At 43.7% G+C, this 14355-nt stretch overlaps 1 protein-coding gene across 1 annotated transcript in view; it reads left to right on the forward strand.

Annotated features, from left to right (window-relative positions):
• The window catches only part of LOC115089283 (alcohol dehydrogenase class-3), a 61675-nt gene that overhangs the window by 29341 nt on the left and 17979 nt on the right, over positions 1–14355 (forward strand). The window contains exons 4-8 of the mRNA XM_029597403.1: positions 1406–1493; positions 6264–6483; positions 7247–7507; positions 9028–9163; positions 11285–11423. Of these exons, the coding sequence (XP_029453263.1) occupies positions 1406–1493; positions 6264–6483; positions 7247–7507; positions 9028–9163; positions 11285–11423 (844 nt within the window). The remainder of the gene's footprint in view (positions 1–1405; positions 1494–6263; positions 6484–7246; positions 7508–9027; positions 9164–11284; positions 11424–14355) is intronic.

Consider the following 14355-nt stretch of genomic DNA (forward strand, 5'->3'; position numbering starts at 1 on the left):
TTTAATGCTGAAAGTGTCCTCCGTCCATTTATTTTTCATTGGATATCTCTAGCTAGAAGTCTGTGAATGTATATCAGAATACTGATTTTTTTTCAAATCATTCATAATTGATCAGTCCCCCGTCTTCTCATTATTTCTACTCTAGCATTTGGTAAGAGATTTTTTTTTTTTGGGGGGGGGATAGACTTCATTTCCTAGGTTGACACTGGTCTCCCACGTGGCAGGATGTACACACCAGCTTTGAGGGTACAAGTCAAGCCCCTTACCGCCCCCCCCCCCCCCCCCCCGAGTAGAAAGCAGGAGCAAGGCGTGGTGTGTGTATCCTACTAGCACGGATGTTGAAAGTTCACCTAGGAACCTGCTTACATGGCAGATACGTGGCTCTGCGCCTCGACTTCACTTGCTGCACTTTAATACGATTGGCCAAATCAACATTTTCGGGTGAAATAAAGCTGAGACTTGAGGCATTCCTAGTCCTCTGAACCGTGCCGCTTGTGTTTTTACCATAGCTGTGGCTTGAGCAAGTGTGGAAAGCTGCCCTCTTACATTTTTCAAACACCCCCTCTCTCTCTGTTTCTAGCTTACTGACTCCCAAAGCAACGACTCTTGCGGCTGAAGCAGGCCTGGATTTAATCATAGGCAACTGCCTCCATTGCCAAATTTTCAAAGATGCCGGAGTGCCATGCCTTGCCGTGCCCCACTGATCCTGGCCTGCAGCTGCACTACTATTCCCTATACAGGTACCAGCCCTGCAGCAGCAGTAACTTCAGGAAGGGAATTCGGCCCAGGGCCTGCGAGCCCTCATGCATGTTCAGAGACCCAGCAGGGCGCCGCGGAGCCTCTGAGCACACAAGGCCTCTCAGACCCGCGCACTGAATTCCCTTCTTGAAGTTGCTTCTGTTGGGACCAGCGCCTGTATGGTGGACACCAGGGGATGTGACAACACTAAGTTGAGAGGGGCAGAGGGGAAGATTTTGGACAAGGATGATCGGGGGCGGGAGAGGGGGGGAACCAACTCCTTTTACCCCCTACTCCAATCGCCTGTGGGTGCAGACATGGTAAAGCCAGTCCTGAGGTCTTTATAGAAAACTGAACTAATTAGCACATGCCAGGATGCTGGTATTTCAAAGGCACCACTCTCTGCCGAAATCAAAGTGTAAGGGTGCCCCATTCCTACCCCCTCGCTCCCCATCCTGCAATTCCTGTCCCGCCATTCATCCCTAAGAAAGATGTCACTGCCCCCTTTAAGGGAGAGAAGACCTTGCTGCCATTTTTCCTGTAGGAAATTCTGATTGTTTGACCGTAGAAGGTTAGTTTCTTCATTTTGCTTCTTCCTGTTGCTTTACTGATTTTCATTAAACAGGATAATAGCATACTGAGGTAATTGTATCTTTTGTGTTTTAAGGTGACAAAGTCATTCCGCTTTACGTCCCACAGTGTGGGGAGTGCAAGTTCTGCTTAAATCCTAAAACAAACCTGTGCCAGAAGATAAGGTAAGCATGGAGGCTGCTCTCCTACGTACGCTGCAGTGACAGAAGCATGGCATGGTGGTGGTGGTCTTTTGATGTGAGTTATCGGTGACCCTGTCCTTAAAGGCTGAGTGCTCTGTGAGGCTGCTCTCCCATTTCCTTTACTCCTTTCCTAGGTCGTGGAGTTAGAAAGAGAAGTTGCATTCGGTACAGATATGCACTGCGTATTGTGATCTGAGTGGAACTTGAAACTTAGCATTCTTAAGAAATGAATAAGCTATTTCAGTTGAGGTAACTTTTATCGTTAGATTTGTCTTGGGGTAGGGCATTTTCTGCACATTAATGCAGATCTACCAGGTCTCCCACTTTAACTGGTCATCTCCCACTGGGGCAGTTCAAACTCGGTAGCCAGGCTCAGAGGAAGAGATGGGCAGCCACATCAAATGGCTTTCTCCTTCCCCCTTTAAGAAATGCGTTCTGTACTTGCAGAGCTGCCAAAGGGAAGCAATTGCTAGGATGAAGGCTTGGAATGCATGCCGTTTTCTTTTGAGCCTGGCTGCTTCTGGTTTTGTATAAGTTCACTTCCTATGTCTCTAGTTCCCAGGGATGGAGGGAGGTTTGTCAGTCATCGCGCTCTTATACTGATATGAGTGTCCTTGTTGCCGCTGCCATGGATACGGTAAAGGTAGGCTGGAACCAGGCCTATGTCCTCCTTTGCTCTTGCGCACACTCCCTCCTGTGGTTCCTGACTCCCCAAGGCTGGGCTTGTTGCAGACTGTGGATTGGTGGGTGATGTGCCAGAAGAGGCTCCCAGGAGCCCCTTGGTGTATTATTTTCTGAAAACAAGTGTCTCACCTGGAACAGAGCTCCTCAGTAGAAAACTTAACAGCATATCATTGCCATGCACAGGCCTGCAAATGATCAAAATTGCAAAATCTCAAACTCCCCAGGGAAAAATGCTTCTGTCTGTCATGTTTAGTGTACAGATGACCAGCCCAGGTGGTAGCCCAGCTAGCCTGTCTTATGAGAGAGAGAGAGCGCTCCAGTCCACGCAGAGCAGTGGTTCTCAACACTGTCCTGGGGACCCCCCCAGCCAGTCGGGTTTTCAGGATATCCACAATGAATATGCATGAGAGAAAGTTTGCATGCACTGCCTCCATAACATGCAAACTTTCTCTCATGCATATTCATTGTGGATATCCTGAAAACCCGACTGGCTGGGGGGGTCCCCAGGACAGGGTTGAGAACCACTGACGTAGAGAGAGAGAGACAGAAAGTAAGCTAGCCAGCTGTAAAGATGAATTCTCAAAGAGAGCCAGCCTGTCTGGTGAGCATGAGAGAGAGCCAGCCAAGTAGTCCAGTGGGATGTACGCAGAGAGGTTGGGTACTAGAACTCTCCCCCTTTGGCAGCTCTGTTAATGCTATGGCTTTATAAAAATTTGTATAAGAAAGTTACCGGGAGCCAGGTGTTTGCTTTGTGATTTATTTTTGTTTTGGAGGGGAAATGTTAGTACATTAACTGTTTTTGGGATATCTATTCTTCTGCTGTGTTTCTTTAGAGTTAAAATTACTAAATCATCGTAGCTTATAGTCCCATTTAGGACTAGTGCAAAGCTGTAGCCACTGTAGATGAATATAAAAGCTGCTTCTGCTCCCACTCCCTGCCCCCATTCCCTTGGACCTCCTGTTAACTCTGCCCCCTCCTCCTTTTACATTATGGGCCTCCATGCTATTCCTCAGTGTTTGCCCTTCTCCCTACGTTGCCCAGGCACAGCAACTGCTTTCAAAAGTGGGCTTGAAGCCATCAGATAGCCCAGGATCTTGCCGCGCTCACAACAGCTGAAGTAGTTGAATGCGGAGATTGACTGAGCCAGTGCATGCTCACTTTTCCCAAAGGTGTCTCCCTTTCCTCCTCCTCCTCCTCCTCCTCCAGCACCAGAGGAAGTGGGGCTGGGGAAGGTCCATGTCCACCATGGAGACAGTGAATGTGCAGTGCTGCTGCTGTGAGAGCAGCTGGGTTCCAAGTCACTTGGTCACTTCAAGCCACTATCAGACACAGTTGTTGAGCTTGGGCAGGGAGATGGGGGTGTGATGGCACTGTAGGTGGAAGCTACAGCAGAGTAGATCCAGCTCTACACAGCCATGCCCTGGCTGCTGGCTTCCATGGCCATGGTAGGGAGAATAAAACATACACTGATCCAGTCCCTGATATGTGAATCCACGCTGAACTTCCCTCTTCTCCCTGCAGTTTCACAGTCTTGGCTGCCATGGAAAAGAAGTAAGCAACTGCTGACCTGTGACTGCAGGCTAGAATGCGCCAGGCTGTAGGCAGGCATAGACTCCAAAGGGTTAGCCAATCTCTAATAAGCTTTTCCAATGCCAACATCCTTGAGCTGCCAGCCAAGATCCAGAAAAAACTGTGTAAAGAACAGAATGGAGGAAGGTGTATGGCTCGGAAGAAAGAAAGACAAGACATGTAGGGAATAAGACAGAAAAGGAAATTAGTGCTTTCATTTAAAAAAAAATGTATAGGGCATAGTAAATGTTTCTTCTACAAAATAATTTGTGTTAAATTCAATTTTTATATATGCTTTTTCTATCAATAAGCAGGCTGAATCATTACATGCAGGTGATGTTATCCAGTGGCATTGAAGGGACTCATTTCTCCTAGCAGAGCTTTGAGTTCTACTGAGCATGTGCAGGTGTTCCCTCGTGAGCCTTCTCAGTCAGTCTTTGTCTGAAACATAACATGGACATGTACTCACTCTCCAGATATTTTTTTCAAAATTTAAATTTTTTTTATTTTTTCATTATTCTCTTCAGTTTTCCTACTTTTAGTTGCCTTGCTGCACTGCGGCACCACAGAACTTTTCAGTGCTACAAAAAAACACTTTTGCCTCCTCAAAATAGTTTGCATGTGTGTCCATCAAGGAGTGTTATTGCCTGGGTTTGGATCATGACCAGGCAAACTGTTCTACCTCTGAACTGATGTGTCTACATTATCGACGCTCCAGGGCGCATTGCACAGAGGAACTGCAAGTGTTTCTCAAAAGCCAGAGTAGATCCTCATCCCATAGTGCAGCATCATCTGCCTCACCGGGACATGAGTTGAGCAGGAACTGCTCAGGGACACTCCCCCCCCCCCCCCCCCCCCCCCAACCCAAATCAGGCCAAATTGAAGCCATGGGGCCAAGTGATGCAGTCCACCCTACATTGGAAGAAAAAATATCATTCATGGGCATCAGAACCTGCATCGAAAAATGTCAGCTCTTGATGCATCGAGGCACTGCTTTCATGCATTGACCCACTATCCTTAAAGGCTCATTAATGCGCATGGCAGAACAAGTGCGGTTGCCCATTCAAAACTGATCACTTGGATGCAACCAATGCATGCATCAACAAAAACATCCTTATTCTACACTTCAACGCATTTGCCCCGAAACAAAATCATCAAGCTGCCATTACCTGCAAAACTGTATGCAAGCCACTCTAGGCCAGTTGCTGATGGGGTCAACATAACTCTGCCCTCTCCGATAAACAAACGACCTCCTATTGAGGTGCAGGAACCTATCCTTGTCCCGGAAAAAGATAAATCGCTTGACTAGATTACAGGTCTAGTGAGAAATTCTTTACCTCTTTAAAGAGAGAGAAGGAATATTCCAGCTCAATTGCTGCAGTGATATCTCAGATCAAAAATCCTGTATCATCCATCTGGGTGAACATGTCGTCATCACCCTTGATACAGGGTTCTTCTTTTTCCCAGTCTTTGGCAGCGTAGTCAAGTTGCTCAGAGGTGGTTGATCAGGTCATTTCCCTGCTGGTTCATCTTCATTGTCATTGGTGTCCAGTCTTTGATAGATATCAAGTTTAGTCCTTGCTGAAGTCTCCTTCAGACTGTGTTACCTTTCAAATATGTTGTACTCTATCTTGTGCGAATTTCTTATTCAAAATGGTGGATAATAAAAGAACACTTGGGATGGGGGCCATGGGGAGAGGGACATAGGGAGACAACAAGGGAAGGAGTTTTTAGGGGAAGAGGACAGGAGGCGAGGCCCTCAGGAAAGAGCTATGAGGGAGGGAAGGCACTCAGAAAGGAGCAATGGAGGAGGGGGGAGAGAAGCAGTCAGAGCCTTGATTGGGGGAAGAGCAAGAAAGGGGACACAGGAGGAAGAGCACAAGAAGAGAAAAGGGCAGGAGGGTGAACACTCAGAAAAGGAGCCATAAGAGGAAGGCAGGAGAACAGAACCAGAGAGAGGCATGCAGGGAGGAAAGAGCAGGAGGGAGAACGCAGGAAGAAGGGGATCGGGGCAGTGGAGAAAGCACTTAGGGGAAGGGGCTGTGGTGGAGGTGGGGAAAAGTACTCATGAAGGGATCATAAAGGGGAGGGCAGGAGGGAGAGCACAGTTTATTTCAGAAACCATTCCTTATTTAATGCTTATGTTTTATGTTACAAATTACTTTGGAGTGCATATTTTGTTTTTTACATTAATCAGTTTTCTGTATGGCGTTTAACTGCATGTTAAAAATTAGAGATGCATATGGGGGTACACCATATTTTTTGACATTGAAAATGGTCCACGTTTCCCAAAGGGTTGGGAATCCCTGATTTACTATTAATTTTGGAAACTAGCAAACTTCTTTTCTGCGACATAAGTAATTTGTTTGGTTAGAGTTGCACAGTCTTATCGCTGCTGCCTCATGCCAGCAATCATTCTTAATTTTTTCACTAATCCCTTTTGAAGTTGTCCTATATTTTTGTAGCAAAATTGGAATTGCTCTGTTTTTCTTTGGTAGAGTCACTCAAGGAAAGGGGCTGATGCCTGATGGTACCAGCAGGTTCACCTGTAAAGGGAAGCAGGTTTTCCACTTCATGGGGACTAGCACCTTTTCAGAATATACTGTTGTGGCCGATATCTCACTTGCTAAAATAGATGATTCCGCTCCCTTGGACAAAGTTTGCTTGCTGGGCTGTGGCATTTCAACAGGCTACGGAGCTGTCGTCAACACTGCCAAGGTACAGGATCATATGCTCTTCTTTGCTGGTATTTGAGTAGCAGAATCTTAAAAAGCACATAAGATGGGTACCAAGGATCTTTGGGGCTGGGGAAGGAGTGGCTGGCAATGGAGATCAGGAAGTTTGGTATTGCAATAGAACTGGAAAATAGGGCAGATTTACATGGATGTGGCAGTCATATTTTGTTTCAGTACATCAGCTCTAGATAATCTTGTTTATCAGGAGATATTTCTAGGTAGTACACTTTTTTTCAAAGTAATCAGATATTAAACAGATTATTAAACAGAGAATTAAACAGATTATTAAACAGAGAATTAAAAAAAATTAGACCTTATGGCTATAAAGGATTCCCCCTCTCAATTTATTAAAAATTATAAACTAAGTAAGTAGCCAACTATGCAGGTCTTGGAATTACATTGGTTATCCACCTGAGTACCATGGGAGTATCTGCTGGTCTGCCTGGTCACTTGCTCTTAAAAGTAATTGGTTGTGGATTGATTGCTTTCCCTAGAAGGTAATCTATTATTGATTTACTTATGGATGACTTCAGCACTAGAAGTAGGATGAATTCTTCATGAGGTATAAACAGAAGTGCTTCATCGCATAAATTTACTAGTTATACAGGACCCTATCGTTTAGGGGTTGGGTTTTTTTGTTTTTTTTAATGTTTTTGCCCTAGAAAAGGAGTAATCTGAGAAACTTGCTGACGTCTTTTCCTCTTGGCACATGACTGGCAGCTTTCTGACTCCTCTCCCTCACACAGGTTGAACCTGGTTCTACTTGTGCTGTGTTTGGTTTGGGAGGTGTTGGCCTTGCAGTGATCATGGGCTGTAAAATAGCCGGAGCCACTCGAATCCTTGGGGTCGATATCAACAAGGACAAATACACAAAGGCAAAAGAGTTTGGAGCCACTGAGTGCATCAATCCAAATGACTACCAAAAACCTATCCAGGATGTGCTGATTGAATTGACCGATGGTGGTGTGGACTATTCATTTGAGTGTATTGGGAATGTTGCTGTCATGGTAAGTGAACAAGACAAATGGATTTTTTTTTTTTGAGGTTTTGTTTGCTTTTTTTAGTTTTCTATTTATTATTTTAGCTTCAGAACTGGAAAATTGATGAACAGAAATATACACTTCACGGGCATCTTATTTTAAGTAAAACTTTTACACTTTTTTTTTTTTTTTTACTATTAAAAATAAAATTCATCAGAATTTTTTTGTCTAGAATCAAAAGGGAGATTAGCATTTTGTCTTCAAAACTAAAAATGCTCTTAGTATTACTGTATTTATTTAAAGCTACAGGATGGGTGTGCATAATCAAACACAATAGTGATAGTCAACTCCTGCCACTCAATGAACTACTTTGCATGCAGACTAGGTTTCCAAAGTCCACACTCAATTGTGCTTTCCATTTTAAACCATTTTGAGTTGAAGTATTACATTCATTTTATTCTGTGATGCTTTGTCTATTGTATGGTGTGGAAAAGTTATGCTGAGGATCCTGAATAGCCACGTGGCTCCCTAGTTCCTGGTTGACTATAATTGGGAGAATGGGCATTACTATTCCCCCACATTCCCATCCACTATTGATTTTTTTTTTCAAGAAAAAAGGATCCCTTTAATGTAAACAGATTATCTTGGATGTATAGACTCAGATTATTAAACAGAGAATTTAAAAAAAAAAATTAGATCCTTATGGCTATAAAGGATTCCCCCTCTCAAGTTATTAAAAATTATAAACTAAATAAGTAGCCGACTATGCAGATCTTGGAATTACATTGGTTATCCACCTGAGTGCCATGGGAGTATCTACTGGTCTGCTTGGTGCTCCCCCCTCACCATGTTCCACCACCTCCCTCCATTGGACCTGGAGCACTGTGCTTGACAGTGAGGGAGGGCTCAGTACTGCAGTCACCTCCCAGGTGATATTTACCACACATCTAGCAGCAGCAGCACCACCACCACCACCACTTGCTTACTCAGTCTTTTGCCAGGGTATTTCAGGCCTTTTGTCTACAGAAGGAGAAACACTTCTACCAACATAATATTGTTATGCACTAGCACCACTCACAGTCCTTCTCCGAGCTGCAGCAGACCCACTCACCCCTTAGACCATTAGTCTCCTCTCAGAAGAAGGAACATGGCACTCCTTTTCTCAGAAAGCAAACTATTGTCTTTCAAGAGAATTGAAACTATTGTGTGCATCACAGAAGCTAAGCAGATACTTGCTCCTAGTATTTCCTGGCAGTTCTTTTGTCGTAGCTGTAATTTCCTTTTATTGGCTGGGCTAGAGATGGGAAGAGCATTATTGTCAAGTTAGGCAGCTCTTCAAAAACCAAGCTTGCAAAATATCTATTGTTAGAAATTGTAGGAGAAATCCAATGCTAATTTCAGAGCAGTGCCTCCTATTTAAAGTTGTAAGAGTTTGTTGTAGTATTTTTCAGTTTAATGTCTCTCTTGTTATAATGGTACAGGATTTCTTTTCTGTCTGGTTTGTGAGGAGGGTTTTAATTTTTAATCTTTGTGTGTGTGTGTAATAGAGGGCTGCTTTGGAAGCATGTCACAAGGGCTGGGGAACCAGCGTAATAGTTGGAGTCGCTGCATCAGGTCAAGAGATTTCCACCCGTCCGTTTCAACTGGTCACTGGCCGTACATGGAAAGGGACCGCATTTGGAGGTGAGCATTGGGTCAGGCATGAAGAAACTCCAGCATATGTTTGTATTCCGCTTTGAAGTGCCAAACGGGAAATATAAATATTATCATACAGTTGGGTTTGCTTTCCCCTTCCTTGGCACAAACACGTTTCACAGGTACGTTTCTTAGATGTTTAGCTCACATCTTTTGGAGAATGAAGGTTTACATTTAGGAGTGATCCACACATGAACAGTGTCCCTCTATTGCCTTCAAGGCCATAAATTTTCAGTTTGAACCAGTTAGCTCATTAGTTATTCAATCCGTATAGAACTGTAATCTTTTTTAATCCTCTGTATGGCTACTGAGTTCCTGTGAATTTGTGTTTTGTCATTTTACGGCAAGGAAATGCTTCAAATCACTCTCCATTAACTGATGTTTAATTGTTTTTCTCTGAAAGAAAAATATCAAATCAATGCTATAAGAGCAAACATGCGAGCAGATGTCCCTGCACTGTTGTGGTTAGTGTTTCTATTGTTCCTTGGGGAGGTAACAGGAAATGTGGGGAGTACTCTGGGAACTGGCTCAGTCCTCTCTTTGTTTGGTCACTGAGGCTGGTAAATAGCAAGCCAGAGGTAAACATGTTTGTACAAGGTTAGAACAATAAGCTGGCAAACAAGGCATCTAAAGCGTGCAGCTTGTAATGGGTTCTTTGGGAATGTGATATTTGTATTATAGTCCGTATTACACAGGCAAACTAAGAAAATTAACACCATTCACTATGTCTTATGTGAAACAATGTAAAGGTATATTTTCTGTATAATATATGTACAAAACAGGTGCTTATGAGAACACCTGAGACAAAATATATACAACATATTAGCACAATAAGCAAGAGCAATTTCCCCCAATAATAGGGAATGATAAACGAAAGCCTAGCAGAAGCTGTCAACTTTCCTGGGAAAGTGTCGCTGGCTTTCCCAAATGGCGAGTCGACTAAGCAAGTTCTCGGTTTGGAGACACGTCAGTGCTGGAGATCCTTATTGGTGCGAGATTTGTCATGCTTTCTATTCAGAATCAGCTCTCTGCAGGAAATCTGTCTTGGGCTTTTTGTGCTGAGTTTCTATGCCTTTTGGACTACACATGCTCAGAAGGGATCTCTTTGTCTAACCTTCCTGAAACATTGCCAAGCTACTGATAAGAAAAACATACTGCATATGGTCTGTAAGATGGTAGACTACCTGTTATCTATCCACTGCTTATAATCGTCATATTGTGACCACTAACTTTAAACCTAACACATTGGTGCTATGTGACCTTGAAGTTTGCAGACTTCTAGAGGAAAGGAGGGTTGTGAAGGGAAAACCCACCTAATATCCCACAAGCATGTATTTTCTTTAAACAGTACTGTGTATCTGTTATCTTTTCTTAGCAAAAATATACAGCACTCCTTAAGGTATAATACTGGGGGGGGAGTGAGAGCCATGAAAGAAGAACGGTTTCTTAAGACTGCATACAATCATTATAAACAAATACCAATATGACAGTATTTTTCTCTCATAAAGCACATTACACATTAATACACAGCGTAGCAGGGCCACAGCATAACACAGGCATGTGGGGGACTGCAGTCCACCCCTATAACAATACTTTATAGTTAAGTGGAACACTGAAATAAAACACAAAAAAAAAAAAAAAAGAATAACAGATGTATACTACATATTTTTGTTTGTCATGTTCATGTCTGGTTTATTTGGGGTTTTTTGTTTTGTTTTTTTTTTGGAAAAGTAGGAATTTGCTTAGCCACTGGGATAACTAATTTGTTCATGTCATCTCATGCCCAAGCACCAGTCACATGGTATATCAGCTGATTGCTTTCATGCCGCACCCAGTGCTGTCAGCCAGAGGTGCTGGCATCAGTGCATGTTACAAGCACCTACAAATGTCACGTTCATGGGTGCAATATAAGTTAGTTGAGATGTGCTCACTGCAAATTTGCAGCTATTTGTAGCAAATCGCAAACCAGTGAATTCAGGAGTTAGCCAATAGAACCCATGACAAATTAGTTCACGGATTTGTGTTGTGTATGTATAAAATGTATTTTACATGCATACTTTTTACCCAGAGTGAAAAAAACTTTTTAAATGGTTTTCTGTTTATTTTTAGGTTGGAAGAGTGTCCAGAGTGTGCCAAAATTAGTGTCCGAATACATGACAAAAAAGATCAAAGTAGATGAATTTGTAACTCACACTCTGCCATTTGACAAAATAAATGAAGCTTTTCAGCTAATGCATACAGGGAAGAGGTAAGTGTATTGTGTATAGTTCTCTTTACCTTCTTACTTTAAGAAAAATATGGTGGTGCTCAAGGAAGAGCTTTCTTAGATTCTCTCTCATTATCCTTTATATCTGTTCCAGTAAGGAGCACAGCGTCTTCAAATTGGTGTCTCTATACTTTCCAAGATGCAAAGCATAATGTAATTTCTAATATAGATATAGGCTGGGAGGGGACAGAGAGAACCCTTGACTCCTAAATGCCTGTTAAATTGCAATTGTTGGTGAGCAGCAGGAAGATTTACGTACAGGGTTGACCTCCTATCATATCTTCCCTCAGTTGTCTCTTCTTCAGGCTGAAGAGTCCTAACTTCTTTAGTCTTTCCTCACAGGGGAATCGTTCCATCCTCTCATCATTTTGATTGCCCTTCTCTGTCCCTTTTCTAATTCTGCTATATCTTTTTTGAGATGATGTGACCAGAACTTCACACAGTACTCAAGGTGCAGTCTCGCTATGGAGTGTTATTTATTTATTTGAAGCTTTTTTTTATACCGACGTTCGTTTGCACATCATATCGGTTTACATGGAACAGGGAGTAAAATAACATTAAACAAGTATGGGAAGAAGGAAAAATATCTCAAGTCCTTAAAGGGGGTTTACAAAATTCAAAAATGTTAATTAAACAAGGTGTATAAAAGCAAAGGGGGGAACAAAAACAAGCAATAGGAAGGAATGAGAAAGTAAGAGATTTGAGCAGGAGGATTGTATAAGATACTAGGGAAAGGATGATGGAGAAAGGGGGGGGGGGGGGAGTTATGCAAAGTCCTGTTTGAAGAGCCAGGTTTTTAGGGTTTTGTTTTTTTTTTAATTTCTGAGTGCATGGTTCCAGATTAAGGTCAGGGGGCATGGAGTTCCAGTTTGAAGGTCCTGCAATAGATAGTACTCGTTCTCTCGTGGAGGTAAGATGGGTAAGTTTAGAAAGATCTGGTGGTTCTATTAGAGGTATGGAAGTGTAGGGAGTCGTTTACAACCAAAACGTACACTGGGTATAGTGTCTTGTGTATAATTGTGAGACTCTTATAGAGTATTCTGAAAGATTGGGAGCCAGTGGAGGTCTCTTAGGATAGGCATGCTATGATCCTTTCTGCGAGTGTTAGTGAGGACTCTAGCAGCGGCATTTTGTAACATTTGGAGGGGTTTGGTAGTTGTGGGGAGGCCTAGAAGTAGGGTGTTACAGTAATCAATTTTGGAGAGTATTATGGCCTGAAGGACAGCACGGAAGTCATTAAGATGAAGAAGGGGTCTTAGTTTTTTTTAGTACATGAAGTTTGTAGTAGCATTCTTTCATAGTAGAGTTTATGAATTTTTTTTTCAGTTGGTTATCTAAGATGACGCCTAGATCTCATACATGTTGGGAGATAGGTATTGAAAGGGGAATGGAGTTGATGTCAGTGGGGGGGTCTTGGTATTAGGGTTATGTGATATGATAAGGAGTTCAGTTTTGGAGTTATTAAGGGCAAGATTAAGATTTGTGAGGAGCTGGTTAATCGATGAGAGACAGTTTTCCCAGATCTTAAGGGATTTGGAAATGGATTCCGTGATGGGGATAAGAATTTGGACATCATCCGCATAGATGAAATGAGTGAGACCTAGATCAGAAAGGAGTTGGCGCAGGGGCAGCATGTAAATATTGAAAAGCGTAGAAGATAGAGAGGAGCCTTGGGGTACACCTCGAGTTAAGTTGATGGGTTCAGATTCGCTATTACCTATTTTGACCTTGTAGTGTCTATTATCCAGGTAAGATGCAAACCAGCGATGGGTGGTTCCTGTTATGCCAATATCAGTGAGTTGGTTTAGCAGAATTTTGTGTCTGATGGTGTCAAAGGCAGACAGGATATCTAGCATTGCTAGAATGTAAAAATGGCCATTATCTATTCCTTTGAGGAGAGTGTCAGTGAGGGAGATTAGCAGAGTTTCACTGCTGAAGAATTTGCAGAAGCCAAATTGAGAAGGGAATAAAATATTTCCTAGCATGTAGCAGATGGACTCAGGACCAGTGGGTATAGTGTGCTCCTGATAGCAGCTGGGAGATGGAGTCAGATTTCAATCTGACGTCAGCCTACTTATACCCATGCAGGAAGCTTAGCTCTCCAGTATTTCTCCGTCTCCTAAGCAGTTAGGAACACTACACACACTTGCACAGTGTGAGAAAATCCAAACCAAAGAAGAACGAAAATCTTACCTCTACAAGATGAGCCCTGCTCTCCTGCGGTGATACCTAAGGGTTCCTCCCCCAGTCGAGAATTCCTGAGGTGATTTCAGAGATCCCTCAGAGGTGAGCCTTGGTCCGGTAGCCGGTTCCTGGCATGGACTTAGCCCCCAGAGTGGCTGAGAGGCAGCGGGTGCGATACCGAGAGTTGCGGTGAAGGTATTTTCCCTCTACCCCCGCAGACAGAGACCGCCCAGCATGAGACCGGGAAGCACCGAGACAAGGTAAGGTAGAAAACTTTCTTAAAGTCTCTGAGGCTCAGATAGCCACACAGATCGTCCTTCCAGCGTCTGTTAAATCGGGTTGAGCAGCCCCGTCCGGGCTAGATCCCGATCCAGTGCGAGGGGCCACCCCCCGGGGGGGGGGGGGGGGTCTCCATCTTGCCCGCATGGTTGTCAGCGCCATTCCCTCCCTTGATCGCTGTCTTGTCCGCATAACTGAGCCGTGCGCACAGCGGTGCGCGCCTCTGTGCCGGGCACACAAATAGGCCTGTGCGCACAGCGGCGCGCACAACCCCACTAAGTGCACAAATAGTGGCCTGCACACACATCTTCTGCATCCTGCATGCACATCGTTGGCGCACCCAGAATGCACAACTAAGCCTCCTGGAGCGCGCGCCTACGCGCACAGACAAGTTTTGAACACTCCACATGCACAAATCATGGCACCACCGGCCAAGAAAGCCAAGGGACAA

The sequence above is a fragment of the Rhinatrema bivittatum genome, chromosome 1 (assembly GCF_901001135.1).
Source record: "Rhinatrema bivittatum chromosome 1, aRhiBiv1.1, whole genome shotgun sequence".
NCBI lineage: Eukaryota > Metazoa > Chordata > Amphibia > Gymnophiona > Rhinatrematidae > Rhinatrema > Rhinatrema bivittatum.